The sequence below is a fragment of the Quercus robur genome, chromosome 2, assembly GCF_932294415.1.
Source record: "Quercus robur chromosome 2, dhQueRobu3.1, whole genome shotgun sequence".
NCBI classification, from domain to species: Eukaryota; Viridiplantae; Streptophyta; class Magnoliopsida; order Fagales; family Fagaceae; genus Quercus; species Quercus robur.
The window spans coordinates 69,657,741-69,683,311 of NC_065535.1; the positions used below are offsets into that span (position 1 = coordinate 69,657,741).

The window sequence follows — 25,571 nt, forward strand, 5'->3', positions numbered from 1 at the left end:
GTATATAGGTTTCATGAATTATGCATTTACATGGTACATGCACATGATGAATATTCCTAGTTGCTATTATAAAACAAACAACTCTTGTTATATATGTATACTTAATGATTAATTTTCTTCTTAACTAAAAAAAGTTGTAATATGAATATATTTGAAAAAAATTAAGAATCTTGAAGGCTTGTAACTAGTAAACTGAATAAAAATGAAAATTTAATAGAAATTATTCTACTTTCTTCCATAATTATTGTGGCTGTGAGTTCAAAATGATGTATGTATTATTTATCAATAATTTTTATATGTGTCATGTTAATGGGTGTTTTTAGAGTAATTGTTAACAAACCATTTTAGAAAAGTTTTGACATCATTTTTATGAGAAAAAAAAAAAAAAAAACTATCAAAACATTTTCTTTTTCATTTTTCTTAAAATGGTTTACTAACAAATGCCCTTAGGATATCGGTTAACATTTTTCATTTTATATTTATGATTTTTTATTAAATCAATAAAAATATTAAGCTAAGAGAAGAAGTGAGGATTCCTAGAAAAATCTAGAGTAAGCCATCAAAGGGATTCGATAAGTTAAATATAAAACAAAGAGGGAAGCATGCCTGAGTAGGAAATATGCGTGTACGTGGCGTGAGTTTGGATAGCGGTCAGTGTGCGTTTTAAGTATTTGTGTTTTTGGCTGGGTCCCATAACACTGTTCATGACCCAGCCAAAAACACAAAAACGCGTATACTAATATATTTTTGGGTTCCATGACATTATTCATATCTTTAAAAATTATTTTTCTACAGTATTTTTAGTAATAAATTTTCAATTTTCAACAAATAAGTGGTATCCAAATACACCCTTATCCTCTTTTTTGGTTTTTTGAGAGAAACGAATCTGAGTTAGAATAATACCTTGCTGTCCAAATACCAATCACCTCATCAATTAAACTGAGGCCATGTGATTGACGATAAGATTGAGATTTATATATGTCACATCCTGACCTGATTTTTTCTATGATTTATTTTTGGACAAATTGTTGTATATTTTACATTATATAATTAAGTGATAATTGTAAATTAAATATCATTTTATTTTATAGTTTCAGCGAATTAAATTCTTTACTCAATTTGGAATTAACATTTTTGGGGAGAGGCAATAGGGAATTATCAAAGAAAAACATCAAGTTTTCATGTGAAGATTGAATATAAATTTCCCTTATAATTTACGGTAAACCCAATAATTTATTTTCTACGTTTTTTATACATGTATTATATATATACACACACCATGGCATATGCAATTTTTTTGTTTTTAATGTTCTCTTGTTTTTCTTGGAAACAAGTAAAATAAAAAATATATGAGAGAAGTTTAAGGGGGCATAGCTTTCTTATAGATGAAATTTACATTTACTTCTATATATTTTGTATGTATTACAATTTACAAAACATAAAAATTGTCTTGTAAAACTTAACGTAATAAGGCGTATATTTTCTCATTGTCTTTATATGTTGTTCACTTCTTTTGATCAATTAATTCTTGACTAGTGATGCATTATCCCTTCATCGAGTAAAAACAAGAAAGGTTTCTTATAGACTAAATCTACATATACTTCTATATATTTAATTTGCATGTATTACAAAACACAAAATATTGTCCGGAAAAACTTTATATAATAAGGTATATACAAGACTAGTATACATTATTTGCATAAATTTTATTCACTCTTTCTTATAGATTAAATCTACATATACTTCTATATATTTTCCATGTATTACAAAACACAATTGTCCGGAAAAAAACTTTATATAATATGATATATACTTACTATACTAGTACATTATTTGCATAAATGTTATTCACTTTTTCGAGTTATTTACAATTCACTCTTGGCCTGCAGTGATGACATTATCTCTATTTTGGATCAATTCACTTTTGTCAAGTGATGCATTTTACATTTTTTGTTTGATTCTTCGAATCAATTCACTCTTTGCCTGTGATTTTCACTTTTGATTGAGGCAATTCACTCGTAGTATCCATTTGGATAGTGCTGAAAAGCACTGCATCTGCGTTTGCATTTTTTTTTTTTTTTTTGGAGAAGCGCATTTCAGCAAAATTTGTGTTTTTTTAGTGGGTCTCAGGTACTATTCACGGGACCCACAAATCTCATTTTTAGCAAAAATTTCATTAAAAATGGGTCTTATGGTACTATTCACACATTTAAAAATTATTTTGCTACAATATTTTTCAGTTTTTAGTTTTCAGCAATAAGCAGTATCCAAACACACCCTTAATTAGCAAGTTGGCCAACGATGCAAAATATTATATATCGCTTTTTCGAGTCAGATCACTCATGGTATGTGACACACATTATACATTTATTGTTTGCTTCTTTAAATCAATTCATTCTTGGTATTTTTTTTATAGTTTTTTTATTATATGGAATTTTAACCTATAACGTTTACTTCTAATGATTTTTTTATCAAAAACTTTACTAGTTGAGCTGATTGGAATCCACTATTTTTAGTCAATATTAATGCATATAGCTTCTTCAACTCAATTCAGTCTCAGTGATGTATTATACATTTTTTGTTCACTTCCTTGCTTCTTTTTGTTGTTCACTTCTTCGAGTCATCAATTCACCTTTGGCTAAATAATATATTATTCTTGGCTCTAGTTTTTTGCTTACAAGAAGGGGCAAGAGATTTGAATTTTCTTTACGAGAGAGACTAGATAATACTAGCTACTTGACCACAAGGTTATTTGATATACGATGCACCGCCTCTAGGATGTGATCTCTTAATCTTGTATTGATAGAATAGACTGAAGCAGTTAAAGAAATATCCTCTCAATTATTTATCAAGTCATTGAAATAGACAATGAAACTTTGACTACAAACACGAAACATGCCAAAATTCTATGAGAAATCGGACCAAATTGTACATTTCTCGAGAATATTTCAAGATTACTTCTTAAATTTGCTTGTATCAATTGTCTAGCTAATGGAGTTGTCCAATGGATTGCTGCTATGCTCAGGCTAATTAGTTTGGCTTACTCACTTAATTGGCTTGCTTAATTTGTTGCATCAAGAACTAAAAAATCTGTTTACTTCAAGATGGTCTTGCAACAAATAACATTGTGTTCTCTTGTTTTTACTGTTATTTATTTAAAAGGTATGATAAGATTTGAAACTATGACATTTGGTTTATGATGTTTGTCCTTTAGTATTACATCAAGACACCAATTTCTCCTTTCATTAGTGTGTAGGAAGGATTTAAAACTAAGTTTAGCAACAACAAAAAAAGACAAAAAAAATACTTCACTTATTGAGCTAACTAGAATCTATAATTGTTCTAAGTTGGGTGCTAACTAATATCACTTTCTAGTATATATGCTTTAAAAATAAAAGGAAGTATCAAAGTACTAGCTTGCATGAAACAGCCAACATTGAAGAGCCAAGAGATTTATTTCTCTCCTTCCCTTCCTTTCCCGCCTCTCTTTCCCAACATTTTACTTGAATTATAAGTGAGATATCAAAAAGCCTTTGGTGTGGGAACAATTGGAAAAAGAAGCTCTCCCATGCTCCCCATTTTCTATGTCGTACGATTGCGATAGGGCAAGTAACTAAAAATTCCTAATTTTCTTCTGCTACTCTCTCTCTCTCTCTCTCTCTCTCTCTCTCTCTCTCTCTCTCTCTCTCTCTCGTTATTGGGAGCAGTTGGGATTTAACTCATTTGAGAGAATAAGTCGGAAATAAAATCTGGCAAGAGATTAGTGGGGGAGAAAACAAAAATACAAAATAGAAAACAAAAAGACAAAAAAGCCCAACACAATAAAAATTCATATCATCTTTTGTTTCAGTTCACTAGTTTCATGTCGAACATAACAAAGCCTCAACTCTCATTTTTATATTTATATTTAGAAATTTCACTAATTGAGCTAACTAGGATCTATAATTAGTTCTAAGTTACGTGCCAACTAAAATCACTTTCTATTATATATGCTTAAACAGGAAAAGGAAGTAACAAAAACACTAGTTTGCACGAAACAACTAACATCGTAAAGCCAAGAGACTTATTTCTCTTATTCCTCTACTCCCCTTGTATCTCTTTCCTGATTTTTACATAAATTATAAGTGAGAAATAAAAAATGTTTGGTTTTTTTTCATCACTCATCACTCCTTACTTAATTTTTGTCACTCGTCACTTATCACTTATCACTCCTCACCTAAAATACCCCAACTCCCTGCTCCCCACCCATTTGGCACTATCACTCAGTTATGCTTTCAACCAAAAAACTAAAAAAAATGGGACCCACACAGTGACCCAATGTCATTTCCTTTTCTCTCCTTTTTTTTTTCTTTTTCCCCTGACTCTCATCTTTCTCTGCCACTCATCTCTCTTCTCTCTGCCTCTTGCCCAACGTTTCTTTCATCTCTCTGTGCTCTCCTCTCTCCCATCTCTTAGTGGCAATGGCAACGGTGAAGGTGGCAACACAGCCACAACCACCAAAGCCACGGCGACCACAACCACAGCTACAAAACCACCATTTCAACCGCAACCCACAGTCATAACCAAACTCACAAACAAACAAAAAAAACCAAACCACCACCATAGCCACCATCCCACCACCACAACCACCATCACCACCACCACCACAGCCACCAAACCCACAGAAAAAAAAAAAAAAAAAAAAAAAAAAAAAAAAAAAAAAATTAAACACCAAAGCACCACAATGAGAAGGCAACATCAAGATTAGCAATCTAAGGTTTTCCACGAGCTATCAGCTTTGGTTCTTAATATTCTACAATCTCCACCAACGCCAATCCCGTTCTCTAATGAATCTCCGGCACCGATGACCACGACTAGGTCGGCCACGGCGTTGGCGTCTAGATGGTCGTCGATGGAGGTGGTGGTTGTGCAAATAACGCTGATGGGGTTCGCGTCTTTGATGTTGGGGATTTTGTTGGCTCTGATGCTTTGTGGATTGGTGACTTTCTTCATTGGGTTTTTGTTGATGTCGTAGGTTCTAGGCTTAAAGGTTGATGTTGCATTTTCGGATGAAGGTATGATGTTGGTTTTGGATATGAAGTCGTGTGAAAAGGAAAGAAAAGAAGAAGAAAAAAAAAGGAAAAAAAAAAAAAAAAAGAAGGGAAGATGAAGAAGACCAGACCAGATCCAGCGTGAAAGGGAAAAGAAAAAGAAGAAGAAGAAGAAGATCAGTGTGAAAGGAAAAAGAAAAGAAGAAGAAGAAGAAGAAGACCCAAACTCATCGAACCTAGTGAGAAATTTAAAAAAAAAAAAAAAAGGTCAAAAGTTGTGGCTGACCTCTGATTAGTGGGTCCCTTAGTGTGTGTTTAATTACCAAAATGTCATTGGAAACTGAGTTTTGGAAACTAAAAACATTTAAAATGTGTTTTAAGTTTCCATAACTCATCACTCAAAAATCAGACAATTGAGTGATGGAAACAAAAACTGAAAACAAAAACCAAACACACTTCTCAGCCGTGGGTCCCACAATTTTTGAGTTATGGGTGATGGAAATAAAATTATGAGTGATGGAAACACGAAAACCAAACAACCCCTTATTTCTCTTATTCCTTTACTCCCTTGTATCTCTTTCCTAATTTTTACATAAATTATAAGTGAGATATTAAAAATGTTTTGGTGTGGGAGAAGAAGCTCTCTCATGCTCCTTTCTTTTTTTTTAATCTAATTCTACCCATGTCGTGCAAAAGGACAAACAGCCCCAGTAACTCTTAGCCTAACATAATAAAGTTTAATATTATTTTTTATTTAAGTTTTCCAGTTACATGTTGTTTAATGCATCTAAGATCATTTTATCAAACAAAACCGTACTTTGGGTTAAGTAATGTGTTTAAGTTTGATGAGAGAGTATAATTAAGTGTGTGTATGTAGTTAGTAGTTAGTTTGTGTTGAGGTCTAAAAAGGATCATAGTGAAGGAGGCCCAAAAGAATGAGTCAGGCCTAAAAGGAAAAATCAAGCTAAGCCCAAAGTAGCAGATGCAGGAGACCCATGAAGGAATAAAAAGGCCTAGGGGATCTTGAAGCCCAGACGAAGAAGCATCCAAAAAAAAAAGAGAACCACGGCAAGGGATAAGAAGTCAGGATCCTCAGGAACCATCAAGAGGCGCGGATCCTTTCAGGCACAAAGACAAAGGAAGACTAGGACAGCTCGAAAGAAAAAGACAGAAGAAGAAAATAAGAAACAAAAGCAAAAGAACACAAGCGCCAGTAGAACCCAGCGACCTCTCATGGCACAGACAGAAAAAACCTCGGGGAACCGGAACAGGGAAGCAAGAAAAAAAAGAATGATAACAAGTGGCTTTCAAGTTGGCAGAACAGGATTCCGCCCAGATGAGAAAGAAAAGGGAAAAGTGGAAACTGCCAAAAACGGGGATGCCGAGAAGGGCATACCTCAGCACATCCCAAAGGAGATGGCCAACCAGGAACTTTCAAAAGAATCAGAGCTGAAAGAAGGAAAGAATGAGAAAAACGGAAATGGACTTACCGCGTGATAGGTACAGGACGTGCTTTGTTTGCAAAAAGGTAAAACAAGGGAACCAACGGTTCCCCGGGAAGACCAAAACTCCATTATAAAAGGAAGGGATGGGTTGCGAAGAAAGGGCAGCGAAAAAAAAGAGAGAAGCGCAAAAAAGAAGAGATTTTCTAGATAAAAAAACTATCAGTAAATCTGTGGTGAAGAGAAAGAAAAATACTAAGGGAAAACGAACATTGCTTCCCGGTATCCTGTAAAAGCTACTATTGCACATACTCGGATTCAAAGAGTATCAAACTTTGCAAGTTTTGAAGGCTGAAATAGCCACTCAAGACTGTAATTTTTGAGCTTGATTGAACCTTGTATCACGTCCTAGTGAGCTTTCTGTAACTTAACAGACAATGTATTAATGAAATATGCCCCATTAATCCCAGGATCCCCTTAGCATTAATTTTGTATCACTTTGCTAATCCTGATTCTTTCCTTTTGAATTTACCTTGTTGTTTTTTTGGCATTCTTCAATACGAATATCCTTGCTTGTCATTTTTTTTTATTGTCAGGAGCATCCTCTGTATATCACTTGATTCTTAAACAGCTTGTTAGCTGCAGTGAGTCAAGGCCTGGTTCACCAAACCTTTTATTTAGGCCCGGGATCCTTGGGCCTGAGTGTCACAAAAAAAGGCACTCTCACAGTTTGTTTCTATTAAAAAAAAAAAAAAAAAAGTAAGATCCCAAAAGCTGCCTAACTTGATAAAATATTTTGGTGTAGTACTATCCTTTTGGATCAAATTCACCATCATCCAAAATTTTAGAGAAAAAAAGAGAACTACTTTCTTAAGAAAAATGAGCTTACTAATATTGCATAAAATAAAGAATATTGAAACCTGCATCTACAAGATTTGTTCTCATCAATAAAAAAATAAAAAATTATCAATGCTTTATTTGTCTATTGAATAGTTTTCAAGAATATTGTATAGTATTTAACTCAAAAAAATTGTGAATGCTATATTTTTTCTAGTATAGTATTTGTTATAGCATAGTTTTTAAAAAATTGTCAATGCTTTATTTGTCTAGTGAAGTTAAATATTGTATTTGTTATAGTTTTATAGAAAACATTACATAGTTAAAAAAATTATTGAAAGTTCAAATATGTGTATAAACACCCTTGAACGTTTAGACCCCCAATTTACAAATTAACCAATTTAAGCTTTATGTCAAACAACTAGTGTGCAGAAAATGAACATAAGCTATAATATAGAATTGGAAAAACTATCTAAGCCAAAATAAAATCACAACCCACAACAGATAATAAAAGGCAAAGATAAAGGGAAGGAAGATGCAAACACAAAGACAACACGCGATGTGTTATCAAAGAGGAAACCGAAGTCCTCGGCGTAAAACCTCTCCGCCGCCCTCCAAGCGGTAAACAATCCACTAGAAAATGTAGTTGGGATACATGGACAGCAATAGATCCTCCAAGCCTAATCTACCCAGTGCACCTAAGCCCTCCAAGCTTCTTGCTCCAACGAGGTTGCGCCGAACCTTTTTCTTTTCTAGCTTCCCAGATTCCGCTACTAGACCATAGCATCAACCAATGTAGATTGGTTCCTTCCTAACTGCTTCCCAGTACACCAAACAGTCCTCTCACAGTGATGAATATGGTGAGAACAAGGTTTTGGTAAAATGCCTTTCAAGGGTTTGACAATGGAGAGGAAGAGAGTTGAGAAATTTGAAGAGACTCTAATGTATAGATTGTAGGTGAATCAATCTTGTTTTACTCTAGGGTTTCTCTCTCAAAATTCTCTCTGGAAGCTCTCTTTCATTTGTGGGTATAAGGGGTATTTATACTGGGGTGAGAGGAGAATGTGAAATGTCAGGTTTTTCAAAATAGGGGTGGCTCGCGGCTTGGCCTCGCGACTTGACTAAGTCGCGAGACCCAGTCGCAAGATAACCGTATGGCCAGTTGTCCTGTTTTATCCTGTAATGCTCCAGCTAGCATGACTGTTCACCTTCTGGCATGCTTGGCACGTGTGCTGCATCTGGCGGCTTGCAGCCGCGAGTCACCCGCGAGATCAAGCCGCGAGTCTCTGTTTTCTTGCACACTCTTGAGCAATCAACACTCTATCTCACTCACTACCCTTACAACAAACCCACCTAAATACAGGGTTACTAAATGCTGAAATACAAGCAAATTTGACACGGAATAAAGCTAATAAGATGGTTGATTAAATTCAACCTTACAATCTCCTCCTTTAGCTATTCCGTGACAAAACCCTAAAACAGACTCTAGACTTGACATGTGAGTTGGGAACAGTTGAGCAAAACTCACTCACACCTAACTCTAGAAGCTGTGAAGCACTTGAATCATAAGAACACGAAACTCCTGAAACACAACAATACACCATGATCATTGTATGCATAAAAGTATGAAATGCATATGAAACAGGTTTAAGGTGATCAAGCAAAGATGAAGTGAGGTATCAAATCATGGCTTGATCAACCAAGTAATCACCACAAGGTAGTGATCACAGTGTTCATTCACACTTGGAATGAACACTTGAACATACAAGTTAACAAGAACAAAGCAAGTTACTTGTATGCCTAACACTCAACCAATGCATAATACACTAAGTATATGCATCTAGGAACAATTCTACAAGGGCACAAGAGTGACAGTACTTAAAACAAAATGCAAGACATTTAGATAGAAGTACTGATTTAAACAAAGCATAAAAGGCTGCATAAAGCATGGTACAAACCATAAAACCTACAACCATGCATAAAACGTAACCCTAAAAGCTTACATAAGCAACATGGGTACAAATCACAATATAACAACTTAAACAGAAGAAAATATAACAACTTAAACTGAAGAAGAATGCAGAAACACTCCCCCTTAGGTAATATCCTCCCCCTCTGATCAGGCTATCACTCCCCCTTTTTGTCATGGAATAGGCCATACATTCTCTTCTAGCCTTCTCTGAATCTGATCCAATTGAGTTTGAAGTGAGGTAAACTTCATATCCCATCGAGTGCTGTGATGGTGTAGAGTAGATGTGAGTCCAAACATCTTTGTATTCAACTCGTGTACAGAGGATACAATGTGATCAAGTTTTTCATCAAGGGAGAGAGTGCTGAAATGAGAGCCACTGTGAGGTGCGGAAGTTTCCGGTTTGGCTCTCTTCCGACTATGTCCAATGCTTGCGTTGAATGTACGCATGTTGATTGGACTCGGTTTTGAGTGAGGAGATTCATCTGCCGTTGGATAAATTCCCTTGAGCTTCAAGATCCTTGAAATGAGACAGCAGAAAGGAATGCACATTCGGGACTCAGTTCGTAGAACCGTTTTGCGCAGAACATGAAAGATATGGGCATAGATGTCAATTTCTACATCAGAGATTAGATCATGAAGAAACAAAGCACGTCCGAGGTTCATATACCCAGTGCTTGATAAGGGTACAAATTGTGAAACATCACAATTGTAAGCACTCTCAGTTTTGGAGGAAGAGAGGAAACACTGACGGAGTTTCCATTGGATGAGAATTCCAAGTCTTGTCCAAGACCCTCCTTGAGAAGTTCCTCATCAGGACAAAGATCATCATAAACCGGTGAGTGTCGAAGCATTGGTCGGTTGATGTGAAGGATCTCTGCCAAATATGCAGGAGAGACTGAAAAACTCTTTTTCCTAACCCAGCACTTAAGTTCATCTTCTTCCACAATCGCGTTGGCATAAAATTCCTTTACCAAATCTTCATACGCGTCATCCAGATCAGAGAGAAGGTAATTCCAATCCTTGTGAGCAAACTATTTTGGAATGTCAGTGTCATGAAGTGATGATTGATCAACAGGTCTTTCTAGTAATGGTGTAGCATTTCGGAAATAATTCTCATGAGACTGATAGGCAGCATAGGACTGAACTTGTTGGGATCGAATCTTTTTGATGAAGAACAAGTCCCTTTTGTTTGAGGTGAGTAGTCATCAACATCAATGACACGTTCCTTCCCTTTGGAACTGCCTCCTTTCACAGCTGCTTTCTTGAATGGTGACATTTCCAGTCTGAATCATGAATAGAGGAAAAGAAAGAACACAATCCAATAGACATTATTAGCAGTGGGTTAGTGTCAATTTAGGGATAATGAAGAAACTCTAAAAGCTAGATGGAAATGTCTAGAAAATAGCAATGAGGGACAAAAATGACCCAAATGTAGCTACACAATAGAGTGGGTCAAATTAAAACCACACAAAAATGAGAACATCATACACTCAAGAGATCAAACACAGGTAAGAGAAATATGAACACCAAGGAGAACACAAAAACATGAGGAAAAGGCAAAACAAAGAGTAGAGAACAAAACCCATACCTTTCCTTGAAGATAGATTGAATGGTAACAAGTTGTTGAAAGAATTTGAAGATTACCACAGTGATGATGCATAAGTGAAAGTAAGATCAGAAAATGAACAGACCCAGAGTTCAAGACAGGCAAATGAGAACCCCTTTTTGAGAAAAGTGTTGAAAATGAGCTCATTTTGTAGAACACGCGATTTTCGCGACTGAAGTGAGTCGCCAACAAGTCACCAGGTCAAGTCGTCAAAACACTCAAAGACAAAATTTTGAAAAATTTTCTAAGTGTTTTTCGTGACTGGAAGGTCTACCCTCGAGGGAGTCGCGAGCTGAGCCGCGAAAATCTCTGACTAACCCTCGCGACTGGACCTTCCACTCGCGAACAAGTCGCCAAAAATGACCCGCGAACTCGCGACTGAGGCCTGCGACTTGACTTACCCGCGACTGAGTCGCCAAAACAAAGCAAAAAAGAATTTTTGAAATTTTCAGATTTTAAGAACAAAATACTTTCCAAAAACACCTAAAACACTCAAAAATCTTTTTGTGCTTGAATCAACATAGATTGAGCATGTGAAAACACATTTCAATAAGTACAATCACACAAATGAATATGGCATTTATTGAACATAAACTTGTGTGTTGTGTGTGGATATCAACAATGAGATAGTCCTTAGTTTAATGTGAAGTTTCAATGATCAATTCAACCAAGGCATACACAATTAGCACTATATCAAGTGACCCATCTCAATTATAGAAATATGTATATATGACCTCCCACAAAACTTGATAACATATCTTGGAGCTTTACATTTGACTCCACTTTCAATCATAACAATTGATCTTTTTGATTCTTTTGAGACAATCACCTCTCATTGTGAGAGTGATATTTGATATTTCACTTTAATGAACAAGCCTTTGGCTGTTTTTTGAATAAACATTCACCTTAATTTTCGGTCGCTTTCCCTTTTTCCTAGTCGAATATTAGTATGTGCGACAGGCTTTTACGGCTCAATATCTCTTTTCATTTGGAGATTTACATTTGGTGAACTCTTTTTAGCAAAAACAAAAAATAAAGAGTGGGAAGATATATAACACAATTCTATGCATGTCTCAAGATCATCATAACCATTCACTAATCATTCATGACAAGTTTGAAGATCTAATTACAACAATCACATAGATTTCAAGATTTCTCCCACAGTGATAAGAGTGCAAAGAAACAAGCTATGCTCGAAAATGCACAAAGCCATGAGCACAAAGGTACAAGGCAAAACAAGTATTGAGACAAAACTCAACTATGTCAATCAAACTTTTTGATTTCTAATTTTTATGTGATTTTTTGGATTTTTGACATAAAAGAAGAAAAAGATTGATAAAAATGAACAAAAGTATGCACAAATAGACAAACAATCAAAATCATGCTACACAAAAAGCCAACAAAGTAGTGTGTGCCCCAACACAAACAAACTTATCATATTATAAATATGTGAAGCACACAACACACAAGAGAGTCAAGGAATTGTACCAACACCAATGGTCTTACGGAGTGATTCAAACTGTGGACCATCGAGAGGCTTGGTGAAGATGTCCGCCTTTTGATTGTCGGTGTGTATGAACTCAAGACATACAACTCTTTCCTCTACCAGATCTCGAATGAAATGGTAACGTATCTCTATGTGTTTAGATTTTGAATGCTGGATAGGATTCTTGGAAAGATTGATGGCACTGGTGTTGTCACAAAAGACACACATCGTCTCTTGAGGAATTCCATAATTATGAAGTAATTTCTTCATCCAAAGAAGCTGAGTGCAGCAACTTCCAGCGGCGATGTATTCTGCTTCAGCAGTAGATAGAGACACGGAATTTTGTTTCTTGCTCATCCACGAGACAAGATTGTTACCAAGGTAGAAGCAGCCTCCTGAAGTACTCTTCCGATCGTCTACACTACCAGCCCAATTAGCATCTGAATACCCGGCAAGACAAGCATTTAAGTCTTTTGAATACCATAGACCATAGTTTGAAGTTCCATTAACATATCGAATGATTCGCTTAACTGCAGTCAGGTGAGATTCCTTTGGATTAGCTTGATATCTGGCATAAACACCAACACTGAATGCAATGTCCAGTCTACTAGCTGTAAGATAGAGTAAACTCCCAATGATACTCCTATATAAGGTAGGACTTACTTCTACTCCAAAAGAATCAACATTCAGTTTAGTAGATGAGCTCATGGGAGAGAAGGCATGTTTTTTTGAGTCTAGTCCAAATTTCTTGACAATGTTTCTAGCATACTTCTCTTGTGAAACAAATATACCCTCCTTCTGTTGTTTGACTTGAAGACCCAAGAAAAATGTGAGTTCCCCCACCATACTCATCTCAAAACTTGTGCCACAAGGAGATAATCTTCATCATTTTTGACAAACAAAGTTCGGTCGGCATATCCTCTTTTGAATCCTCTATCTAGGAGGTAATGTGTAAGCCGATCATACCAAACTCTAGGTGCTTGTTTTAAGCCATAAAGGGCTTTCTTCAATCTCAACACATGATTAGGAAAGTGAGAATCCTTAAATCCTTTTGGTTGCTCAACAAACACTTCTTCATTTAGGTATCCATTCAAAAATGCACATTTTACATCCATTTGATAGAGTTTGAAGTTCATAGTGCATGCAATGGACATGAGAATTCAAATGGATTCAAGTCTTGCCACAGGAGCGAAGGATTCATCAAAGTCTTCTCCTTCTACTTGAGTGTATCCTTGAGCTACTAACCGAGATTTGTTTCGAATTATCTCTCCATCTTCATCGGTTTTGTTTTTGAAAATCCATTTTGTGCCTATGACATGAACATTTTCAGGCCTTGGAGCAAGTTCCCACACATCATTCCTCACAAACTGATTCTGCTCTTCATGCATTGACTCAACCCAATTCTCATCTTGAAGGGCCTCTTCTACCTTTTTTGGCTCAAATTGAGCAAGGTAGCAATGATATGTTACATGATTCGCCAACAGGATGTTTCCTTTTCTGAGGCGAAGACCTTCATCTAGAGACCCTATGATGTTGCTTTCCGGATGGTTCTTAATTACTCTTGAAGATGGCTTCTTTGATGTGGAAACTTCATCATTTCGAGAGATGGGAGGATGGACTTCCGGAGGAGTAAGAGGACTTGATGTTCTAGACATCGATCTCGTTTCCATTCTTGGGTTGATGGGAGTCGATTCTTCTTCTGGTGTAGGTTCTTCAACATCTATATCAAGAGCTTCGACCTCAACATCAGGTTCTTTGGTGCTCGGCCCTTCTCCATCATCAATCATCTCCACCTTAGATAAGGCATCATCAATCTTGACATTGATGGACTCCATCACTGTCTTAGTTCTCTTGTTAAAAACTCTATATGCCCGACTCGTAGTAGAGTACCCAAGAAAAATACCCTCATCACTTCTCGCATCAAACTTCCCAAGATTCTCCCGATCGTTTAGGATATAACATTTGCTTCCAAACACTCGGAAATACTTTACTCTAGGCTTCTTTCCATTCCAAATCTCATAGGCGGTCTTCTTTGTTCCTACTCGGAAAAATATTCTATTGCCAATGTGACACGAGGTGTTGACAGTTTCTCCCTAAAACTTTTGAGGTATTTGCTTGTTAAGCAACATGACTCTCGCCATTTCCTGAATCACCCGATTTTTTCTCTCTACCACTCCATTTTGTTGTGGAGTTTTGGGGGCTGAAAATTCCCTTTTGATTCCATTCTTTTCACAGAAAGACTCGAATCTTGCATTCTCAAATTCCCTCCCATGATCACTTCTTATTTTGGCAATAGGGACCCCTCTCTCGTTTTGTAGTTTCTTGCACAGAATTTCCAACCTCTCACATGTTCTGATTTTTCTCTAAGAAATTCAACCCAAGTGTATCTTGAGTAATCATCCACAATGACCATAATGTATCTCTTTCCTCCTAGACTTTTAGTTCTGGTAGGCCCCATTAGATCAACATGAAGTAACTCCAAACACTGAGAAGTAGCAATCACATTCACCTTGTAATGACTTGCCTTTGTTTGCTTTCTCATTTGGCATGCACTACAAATGGTCTTCTTCACCTTTCCAAACTTAGGAAGTCCCTTAACGGCTTCAAGTTTGGACACTTTAGCTACTTGTTTGAAATTAGCATGCCCAAATCTGTGATGCCAAAGTTCCAACATATCAACACGAGCACTTCTACACGAAATGGGTGCCGTGGGAACTACTCCATAACAGTTTTCTGTAGTCCGATTTCCCTCCAAGACCTGAATCCCTTCTTCATTGATGATCAAGCATCCCTTCTTAGAGAATTGTACCAGGAAATCATCATCACAAATTTGAGTGATGCTCAGTAGATTTGCCTTCAGCCCTTTTATGTATAACACATCTTTCAACAGCGGTAATCCAGGTATCTCGATAGTCCTTTTGCCTAGGACTTGAGCATGACTTCCATCACCAAAAGTCACATAGTCACCAACATTTTCTTTGAGTGTCTTAAACAGTGACTTATCCCCTGTCATATGGCGAGAACAACCGCTGTCAAGATACCATAAGCATGCATTAAACACCTTCAATGAGGTATGCACAAATAAGCTCACATGAGACAAACATTCTTGACCTTCAAACAAAAACTCATCATCAGTTTTCATGCTTCTGTCAGATTAACCTTTCATTTTCAGACTCTCAATCATCTCACACAACATTCTATTCTTTGTTTTATATTTCTTAATCAACGATTTAGATTCAGATATACTACTGTGTAAGATATGATTCTGATTTTCAAAATATTCCAGCTTGTGAACAAATATCCTAGCATGTTTCTTAGTTTTTAACAACTCTACAAGTTCATTGGTAAGACACCCTTCAAACATATGCATAGAGTCATTTTCACAAACACTTAAACTACAATTCAGCATGGTATTTTTCATAACAGCTACCACAATACAGAGGTCTAGGATCGCACTTAGGTAATAAAACCACAACAAGTGCACCCGCTCTGATACCAATTGAAAGTTCAAATATGTGTATAAACACCCTTGAACGTTTAGACCCCCAATTTACAAATTAACCAATTCAAACTTTATGTCAAACAACTAGTGTGCGGAAAATGAACATAAGTTATAATATAGAATTGGAAAAACTATCTAAGCCAAAATAAAATCACAACCCACAGCAGATAATAAAAGGCAAAGATAAAGGGAAGGAAGATGCAAACACAAAGACAACACGCGATGTGTTATCGAAGAGGAAACCGAAGCCCTTGGCGTAAAACCTCTCCGCCGCCCTCCAAGCGGTAAACAATCCACTAGAAAATGTAGTTGTGATACATGGACAGCAATAGACCCTCCAAGCCTAATCTACCCAGTGCACCTAAGCCCTCCAAGCTTCTTGCTCTAACGAGGTTGCGCCGAACTTTTTTCTTTTCTAGCTTCCCGGATTCTGCTACTAGACCGTAGCATCAACCAATGTAGATTGGTTCCTTTCTAACTGCTTCCTAGTACACCAAACAGTCCTCTCACAGTGATGAATATGGTGAGAACAAGGTTTTGGTAAAATGCTTCTCAAGGGTTTGACAATGGAGAGGAAGAGAGTTGAGGAATTTGAAGAGACTCTAATGTATAGATTGTAGGTGAATCAATCTTGTTTTACTCTAGGGTTTCTCTCTCAAAATTCTCTCTGGAAGCTCTCTTTCATTTGTGGGTATAAGGAGTATTTATACTGGGGTGAGAGGAGAATGTGAAACGTCAGGTTTTTTAAAACAGGGGTGGCTCGCGGCTTGGCCTCACGACTTGACTAAGTCGCGAGACCTAGTCGCGAGATAACCGTATGGCCAGTTGTCCTGTTTTGTCCTGTAGTGCTCTAGCTGGCATGACTGTTCACCTTCTGGCATACTTGGCACGTGTGCTGCATCTGGCGGCTTGCAGCCGCAAGTCACCCGCGAGATCAAGCCGCGAGTCTCTGTTTTCTTGCACACTCTTGAGCAATCAACACTCTATCTCACTCACTACCCTTACAACAAACCTACCTAAATACAGAGTTACTAAATGCTGAAATACAAGCAAATTTGGCACGGAATAAAGCCAATAAGATGGTTGATTAAATTCAACCTTACAATTATATTAAAGAATTAAAAAAAAAAAAAAAAAAACTCTACAAAATTCTTTAAAAAAAAAAGAGAGAACTAAATGTAAAATTATCTCCATTAGGAGACATATTGTGGCCCACATACATTTTATTTTAATTATTCAATTATTATTTATCTAGAATTTTTATTTATTTGATAATAAGAATGACAGATAAAGATCCTTTCTATTAGGATTCTTTTTATGGACAAACATTTATAACGTCGTTTGGTAAAATAGACGTATTTTGGTGAACAAACATATTCTTTGATGGGAGGAGTATAAATAGAGAATCCACGTTAAATTGAAGGGATCCCTAGTCTAGTGTGTAAAAGCCTGTACTCTCCATCAAAATAGTTTCTAAGGAGAAGGTCATAGACTAAAAGATTCTCTTCTAATTATTTGCTTTACATTGTTTTTTTTTTAATGAATCATTTGAACAACAAAGACTAGAGACATGTTTTATTTTCTTCCGCCGCTTTAGATTTCTTATTTACACTAAACAGTATATTATAAATAATAAAAAAGTTTATATAATTGGACATGATTTGATGTTCGTACCATACTGAAATAGAATCATTTAAGTGGGCAATGGCCAAAAAGGTTTTAAGGGTACACAATATTTGCCACTAGTAGTTCTTTTTTTTGGTAAACAGACGATTCATTAAAAGGCTAAGAAACTACATCAAGAATAGAACAAATTCTGTCAACAAAAAAACCATTACAATCCTCATCTAAAATAGTCCTAATGATCTCAGGTGGGCAATCAAAATGCACCAAGCAAGAACTCTGATCCAACCCCACCTTAGCCAACATGTTCGCACAACGATTTGCCTCCCAGTAGCAGTGTTTAAACTGAATTTGTTGGAATTGCATCATTAACTGCTTACAATCATCCAAAATGGGCGAAATAATATATCCCTCATAGTTTGGGTTCCTAAATACATCAACAATTGATTTGGCGTCAAGCTTAACAATAATGGAGTGTATATTCAAATTGCAGCAAAGAGTTAGTCCATCCCTGATACCCCACAATTCAGCCGCATAATTGGTAGTTGACCCAATATTCCTAGAGAATCCAGCAAGCCAAGCACCATTTTCATCCCTGACTAGCCCCCCACACCTTGCTAGACCCGAGCTTCCAACAACATCCCCGCCCGTGTTAAGCTTAGCCCAACCAGGTGGTGGTTTTTCCCAACACACCCTCTTGATAATGCGGCGTGACAATTCTCTCGGGTGTGAGACACAATACATAAACTCCATTGCTTTATTTTGAATATCAACCACCAAGTTTAGATTCTGCATTTTCCTATTGAAGACAAAATCATTCCTATACTTCCATATGCTCCAAATAGCAAAAGGAAAAAGAATTTTCCAAGGGGGTTGTCTAGTAGGTTGGTTGGTGTTCAATCTACCATTTAAGTTTAACCAATTTGTCAGGTTGGAATTCCAGAGCCTGTGGTTGCTCATCTGCACACCAATCTGCCTCCACACGAATTGAACCCAAGGGCAATCCCTTAAGGCATGCAAGATAGTTTCAACTTCCCTATTGCAAATGGGACAATTTCCATTTTCTACCACTCCTCTTCTTGTGAGACATTCTTTGACAGCAATGCTATTGTGAGCACATTGCCAAAAAAAGGATTTGATGCGAGGAAGAGTCAGAGCTTTCCAAATCCAACTCACTGTAAATGTTGCAGCTTCCTCTCTATCTATAGCAAGATTATATGCACTCTTTAAATCAAAGCTACCCTTCGGGTTTGCAGCCCATACAAGCTTATCACCACTTTTACCTGTTAGTGACAGCGGAGTGGCTTGGAGCACATGCTTAATTTCTTGAGGAAAACAAAAGGCACACGATTCCAATCAATTCCAGAGTCCACCATGATGTCTTTGACAGCCCAATTGGAAGCCCCTCTAGTTAAGGGGCCCTGAATAAGGTTCCTTAGAGGGCCTGGTTTCATCCACTTCCCATGCCAGAAGCTTAGCATGCTATCCCTTCCTGCCATCCACATACTCCCTTATGTAAAAACTTCTCTTCCTTTCTTGATTGCTTTCCAAATCCGTGAGCAAGGCAGCTTGTTAGCATTGGCTGCATTTAACCTCCTGTTATTACAGTATTTTGCTTGAAGGACTTTGGCCCATGGTGCCTCCTTTTCAGTGTTGAGCCTCCAATTGAGCTTGGCAAGCATGACTATATTTCTTCCCCTAGCTGTTTGCAATCCTTGATCCCCATCTTCTTTAGGTTTGGTCACCTTATGCCACCCAACCCAATGCATGTTCCTCATTGACTCTGTTGTACCCCAAAGAAAATTCTGGTTCACTCTATCTATACCATCCAAAATTCTCCTTGGCAACAAATTACATTACATGACATAGGAGGGGATTGCAGCTGTGGAAGCTTGAATAAGCACATTTTGCCCTGCTAAGGACAGTAAATTGGCCTTCCAACTTGTAAGTTTCTGCTTCACTCTATCCAAAATGAAATTAAACTCGTTGGAAGAGTCTCCCGGAACCTTCAAAGGAATCCCCAAATATTTTCCAATGTTTGGAGTGAAGCTAAAACCGAGAATGTCACTAAGAGATTCTCTAGTGTCAATGTCAACATTGGGTGAAAAGTAGACTCTAGATTTTGCTTCACTCACAAATTGGCTCGACAAGCTACAAAACACATCTGAAACATCTTTGATAGCTATACAATTGGTAAGGTTCGCTTTAGCAAAGAAGACGATGTCATCTGCAAATATCAAGTGGGAGAAAGTCGGTCTGCTTTAAGAGACTTTAACAGGCTGCCACAAATTCTCCCTACATTTCTCCTCAACTAGTTGCCCAAGGAACTCCATACAGAGAATGAAAAGATATGGGGATAGCAGATCCCCTTGCCTTATCCCTCTTGAAGGGTAGATTGGGTCTAGAGCATCCCCATTGACCAAAATTGAGGTAGAGACCGTTGAGACACAGCTTATAATAATGTCAATGAGATTCATAGGGAGGTTAATTCTATAAAGCATGTCTCTTATAAAACTCCATTCCAATTTGTCATACACCTTCTCCAAATCAATCTTCAACACCATATATCCCTCTTTACCTCTCTTCTTGCTAATGGAATGAATAACTTCTTAGGCTATGATAGCATTAGCAATGCCCCTTCTTCTAGGAACAAACGCAGCTTGGAGGGGGGAGACTAGAGTGTCAAGAAAAGGTCTCAATCTAGCCGCTAAGATCTTTATGACTTTCTTATAGACTGTATTACATAAACTTATAGGTCTATAGTTCCCTAGGGTCTTCGGTCCTTGAATTTTTGGGATGAGAGCAACATGGGTCTTGTTCAGGTATTCCGACACTCTTCTCTCTTCAAAAATCCTCTTCACTTCATCCAAAATTGATTTACCCACTAGGAGCCAGAATTTTTAGAAGAAGCCCGCATGTAAACCATCTGGGTCTGGGGCTTTAAAGGCTTTCAAAGACCATAAGGCTACCTTAATTTCATCTTCCGTTACCGCTCCACTGATGCTAACCTTTTCCTCATCCAAAAGCATGGCTTGCCATTGGGAAGGCACTGAAGCTAGCCGGGGTACACTGGTGAAGGAAGAAGTGAAAGTATCCATAAATCCCGCCCTAATGAACTCCTTGATTCCATTCTCCTCATATATCCAATCCCCAACAGAATTTTTAATAGCCAAAATCTTATTCCTTTTCCTTCTCACCAAAGTCGAAACATGATAGAAATTGGTGTTTTCTATCCCTTTGTATCATCCAATTAACCCAAGACTTAAGAGCCCATAATTCCTCCTCTTGACTAAGAATAGTATCAAACTCCTTTACCAACTCTTTTTCAAGGTTTAGGAGGAAGGTTGATGGCTTTATGGAGACTTTTCGTTGGATGCCTTTCAACCTCGCTAGGATATTCTTTTTCTTGACAAAAATGTTACCAAAATGACGCCTGTTCCAAGAGTTAGCCTCCTTGGTAAAGATCTCAGTTGCTTCTTTCAGATTGCAGGGCTGTCTCCAAGACTGCGTAACAATACTCGAAAAGGTGGGGTCAGTCAACCAGCAGATCTAGAACTTGAAAGGCCTTTCTCTCTCCCTGGTTGCTCTAGGAAGCAAATCAATCATAACCGGACAGTGATCTGAGTGACACCTTGCAAGATGCATAACTCTTGCTTCAAGATAAAGTAGGAACCAGCTGGGATTAACAAAAACTTGTCTAGTCTTACTTGGATGAGAGCTTGGACTTCCCTTTTATTAGTCCAAATGAAGCGCGGCCCAAAAAACCCAATATCAATCATATTGCAATTATCCAAACACTCTTTGAATCGAAGAGAGCTATTTACCCCAACAGCCCTCCCCCCAAACTTATCCTTAGCTGTAAGGGTTTCATTAAATCACCCGCAATAACCCAAGGCATATCATGAAGCTCGGCTACTTTATTTAAGTTATTCCATAATATATGCCTTTCGGCACTCCTAGGACTAGCATAAATTGCAGTAAATAACCAACTGAAGTTAGAGTTCAGTACCTTAACCATGGCATGGATCTCTTGTTCAATACTTGACAACGGTTTAACCTCCACTCTATCAGAATTCCAGAGCATCCATAGCCCACCAGCATATCTGATAGTATCCGTATGGATCACACCATCAAATGGGAGACGATCAATGATCTCTTTAGCCCGTTCACCACCAACTTTAGTTTCCATCAGAACTAGTATAGCCGGATTGTGGATACGAATTAATTTTCTAACATGACCTTGGAAGGTGGGCTTTAAAGCTCCCCTACAATTCCATATGATGACATTCATGAGGATAAAAAATTTGGAGGTGAGGCACTCGTCAAAAGGAGGCATCAGCTTGACCTCCTTTCTCAAATTCCATTTGAACCGCTCCCGCATCTCATTTGTCTGCTCCAACCACTCATAGTTCAAAAGCATACAAATAAAGCATTAGTATCAGCGATTCTAAAAATATCACATTTTAACACATCAAAAAATTACTTTATTATTTTAGCACACCATTTTACAATACACAATACACCATATCTTCTATTCTTTAATTCAATACATTAAAAAAAACATTTAAAAAAACTCCAACAATAAAAAAAATATACAGAATACAAAACACTATATCACCCACTACCACCACCACCCATAGCCCACCCCCACCACAACCCACCACTATTACAAACCCACCACCACCGGCCACTAGAAACACAACCACCAAAATCAACTCACAGAACAACCTGAAAAACACTACCACACGCCAAGAGAGATGTTTCTCTCTTCGAATCACTCCTGATTTGGTTTAAAATCACGTAAAGTGGGTAGCATCCAAAAAGCTTTTTTGGCGTGAGTGGTTGCGTCAAGAAATTAAGTGGAAAAACAACCATGAAAATTATATACATATATATATATATATATATATATATATATATATATATATAGAAAGGGAATAAATGAATTGTTGGACTTTCACTAGCTCTTTAGTGATATTAAGGTAAAGTTTTTTTATTATAATTAATCAGTTTTTCAGGTGCAACTATATATTAGTCAGTTAAAGAAATATTTTTGTTTATAGATATAGTTAACGAGTGTCTCGAGGTAATAGCTAAGGTTGAGTTTTTTTTTTTTTTTTTTTTTTTTAATTTGCATTAACAGTTAAAGAAGTATTTACTTATTTGCTTTTGTTGATACTCGTTTACAAAAGGTTTTATTTATTTGTTTTTGTTGTTTCCCAACGTAGTGTGGCTTACTAAATTTCTTCTTATGGAATATGCAAATGCATCTGTTATCAAAAGCCATTCTTAAAATATGACAACTCATAATTTGTGAAGTTTAGAATTAATAAATGCTCAAAAATAAATTATAATGTACATTGTGGGGCCCGACCCAAAATAATGGGCTAGTTAAATACGGGCCCGTCCGAAAAGTATCGTGTCCGAGGAGAAGTCATAGCCAAAACATTATTCAAGCCCAACTGCGGTAAAAGAAACCTGTCCGAGGAGTAACACCTCCTCGGACACTACGAAGTCCAGGCCAAGAGCTCGCCCCAACCACTGCAGCTCATCCTCCAAGCATATAAAAAAGAATAAAACCCAAAATATCTCATGGAAAGCTGCTACCACCACATTAAATGTGTCACAACCACCCTCTTGGCCGTATTAATGAGGAAAAGACCCCTGAACAATACTACCTTGGCCACTGCAACTCACAAGGAAGTGATAAAGGTGTCTGATAGAACAGGTGCTCAAGTGGGGGCATAGATGATCAACAAGTGTAAGGTTCATATAAGAATGAGAGAGCTATATAATGTAATGGAGTCCCTCAAAGAGAGGGACGAAGAAGGTATTCGGCACTCAGGAAATAGAATCTTCTGTTGAATATCCATTCTTGTGTTTTTATTCCTGCAATAATATTCTCCATGCATCAAACCGACTATGCTCACTGAGGCTAAGTTCTTTGACCCATCCTCTACAAGTATTTATTGTGTGTTGCGCCTTGGGCCAAGGCCTGATCAATAGGGTTCGGGCCAGGAAAATCGTGCAACTGCAATTGGCGCCGTCTGTGGGAAGAACTAGGGCATCAGCTAGCACAACGGTCGAGTATGGCAAAACTAGGCCCACACCAAGAGAATCCTCACCAGGTTAACTCCCAACAGACACAACCCGCCGAGTCCCAGAGGCAAAATAACCCCACCAACCCAGGCGGCAAGGGGAATCGTGAGGGAAGTGTGCATACTATCCGGACGAGCCAGAGTCACATTCAGACAGGTAGTCACGTGTCCTAGAGGCGAAATAGTCATCAGGCCATGCAGCGAGAGATAGATGACTTGAAAAGGGAGTTACGACGTGTGTGGCGAAAACGATTTCCCTCTGACTCAGACGAGTCTTCTAATGCGGAGGATGCGAGTTACCGACGGAGGTCAAGGACCCCCCCAAGTGAAACCTTTTCCTATGAAAGGGAACCACGCCCTATACGGAAGTATGAGAACCCATCCAGCAAGGGTTCGGGGAACGATGTTATGAAGAAGGCATTGGACCAGGTTTCAAGGTCACCCTTCATGTATAGAATTGAAGGGGCTAAGCTGCCTCGATGCTTCAACCAACCGGCGTTCGCCATCTATAACGGCCGAGCAGACCCGGTAGAGCATGTGAGCCAGTTTAACCAGAAAATGGCAATCTACTCGCAAAATGAAGTCCTAATGTGCAAAATCTTCCCATCTAGCTTGGGATCAATGGTGATGAGGTGGTTCAACAGCCTGAAGACAAATTCCATAGGCTTCTACAAGCAGCTTACTCAGGCTTTCTGCTCCCGTTTTATCACAAACACCAGAGTCCCTCGACCCCTTAGTTCACTATTGTCCTTATCCATGCACGAAAGAGAGACCCTGAAAGCATACTCGGATAGATATTGGGAGGTGTATAACGACTTAGATGACAACCATGATGATGTTGCTATCAGCACGTTCAAAAGTGGCCTTCCCACCGAACATGGCTTAAGGAAATCCCTCACTGGTAAACCAGTTGCCGACGTTCATCAGTTGATGGATAGGATCGACAAGTACAAAAGGGTGGAGGAAGATCAGCTGCAAGGAAAGGGAAAGGAGAAGGTCATCCCCCCCAAAGCAAATGACTTTAGGTCGGAACGGTATAATCCTAGCCAACCGAGGAGAGATTTTTTGCGACAGGCTGGATAGAGCCACCCACAAACAGTGAATGCCGTGTTCAGAGAGCCAATGCAACAGGTGCTGGAGAAAGTAAGGAACGAGCCCTATTTTAGATGGCCAGGAAAGATGGCCGGAGACCCTTCCAAACGTAACCAGGACCTGTACTGTCACTACCATCAGGACCATGAGCATACCACTGAGGATTGCAGGAATCTATGGAATCACCTAGATCAGTTGGTCCGAGAAGGGAAGTTACGTCACCTTCTGCACCCCTCAAGCGGCCATCCAGGTCAAGCAATACAAGAGTCTCGAAAGGATGTGTCCTTAAGACCCCCCACCGGAACGATACATGTCATCCTCGCTGCACCAGGAAGAACTGGGCCACCCATCCCCAGGGTACTGGCTGTCGATCGGCTCCCCTCCGAGGACAGGCATAGGAACCCAAAAGGTCAAAAAAGCGAAGCTCTTTGTTACTGGGATTCTCGGACGAGGATAAGAGAGGAACTATTCAACCTCACGACGATGCCTTGGTGGTTACGTTAAGAATTGGAGGCTTCGATGTGAGAAGGGTGTTAGTAAACTCGGGAAGTGCGGTAGAGATAATGTACCCTGATCTATACAAGGGGCTGAACCTGAAGTCGGAAGATTTGGCAGCTTATGATTCCCCCCTTCTCAGCTTCGAAGGGAGGATTGTTACACCAAAAGGGTAGATCCGACTACCCGTGCAGATTGGGTCGGAGGTGGTGGAGGTAAATTTTATCGTGGTCGACGCTTACTCACCCTACACCGCAATAGTTGCCAGGCCATGGATCCACGCCCTAGAAGCCGTATCCTCCACACTCCACCAAAAAGTAAAATACCCATCCAGAGGACAAGTAGAAGAGATCCGAGGAGATCAGACCGTAGCCAGGAAGTGTATGGT

The 25,571-nt window shown here is 38.3% G+C and overlaps 1 protein-coding gene across 1 annotated transcript; it reads right to left on the minus strand.

Moving 5' to 3' along the window:
* Positions 1-19,354: 19,354 nt before the first annotated feature.
* On the minus strand, positions 19,355-20,062 carry LOC126702518 (uncharacterized). Its single transcript, XM_050401238.1, has 2 exons — positions 19,834-20,062; positions 19,355-19,725 (listed from the first exon to the last, which is right to left on the minus strand). The coding sequence occupies exons 1-2, from the start codon at positions 20,060-20,062 to the stop codon at positions 19,355-19,357; spliced, it is 600 nt and encodes a 199-aa protein (XP_050257195.1).
* Positions 20,063-25,571: the final 5,509 nt, after the last annotated feature.

Excerpts from the sequence above, each read along its gene's own strand:
- LOC126702518 (XM_050401238.1), bottom strand. The coding sequence starts at position 20,062 with ATGGTGTTGAAGATTGATTTGGAGAAGGTGTATGACAAATTGGAATGG. Across the intron at positions 19,726-19,833 it reads CCCATATCTTTTCATTCTCT|ATGACATCGTCTTCTTTGCT; the intron begins GTATGGAGTTCC and ends TGATATTTGCAG.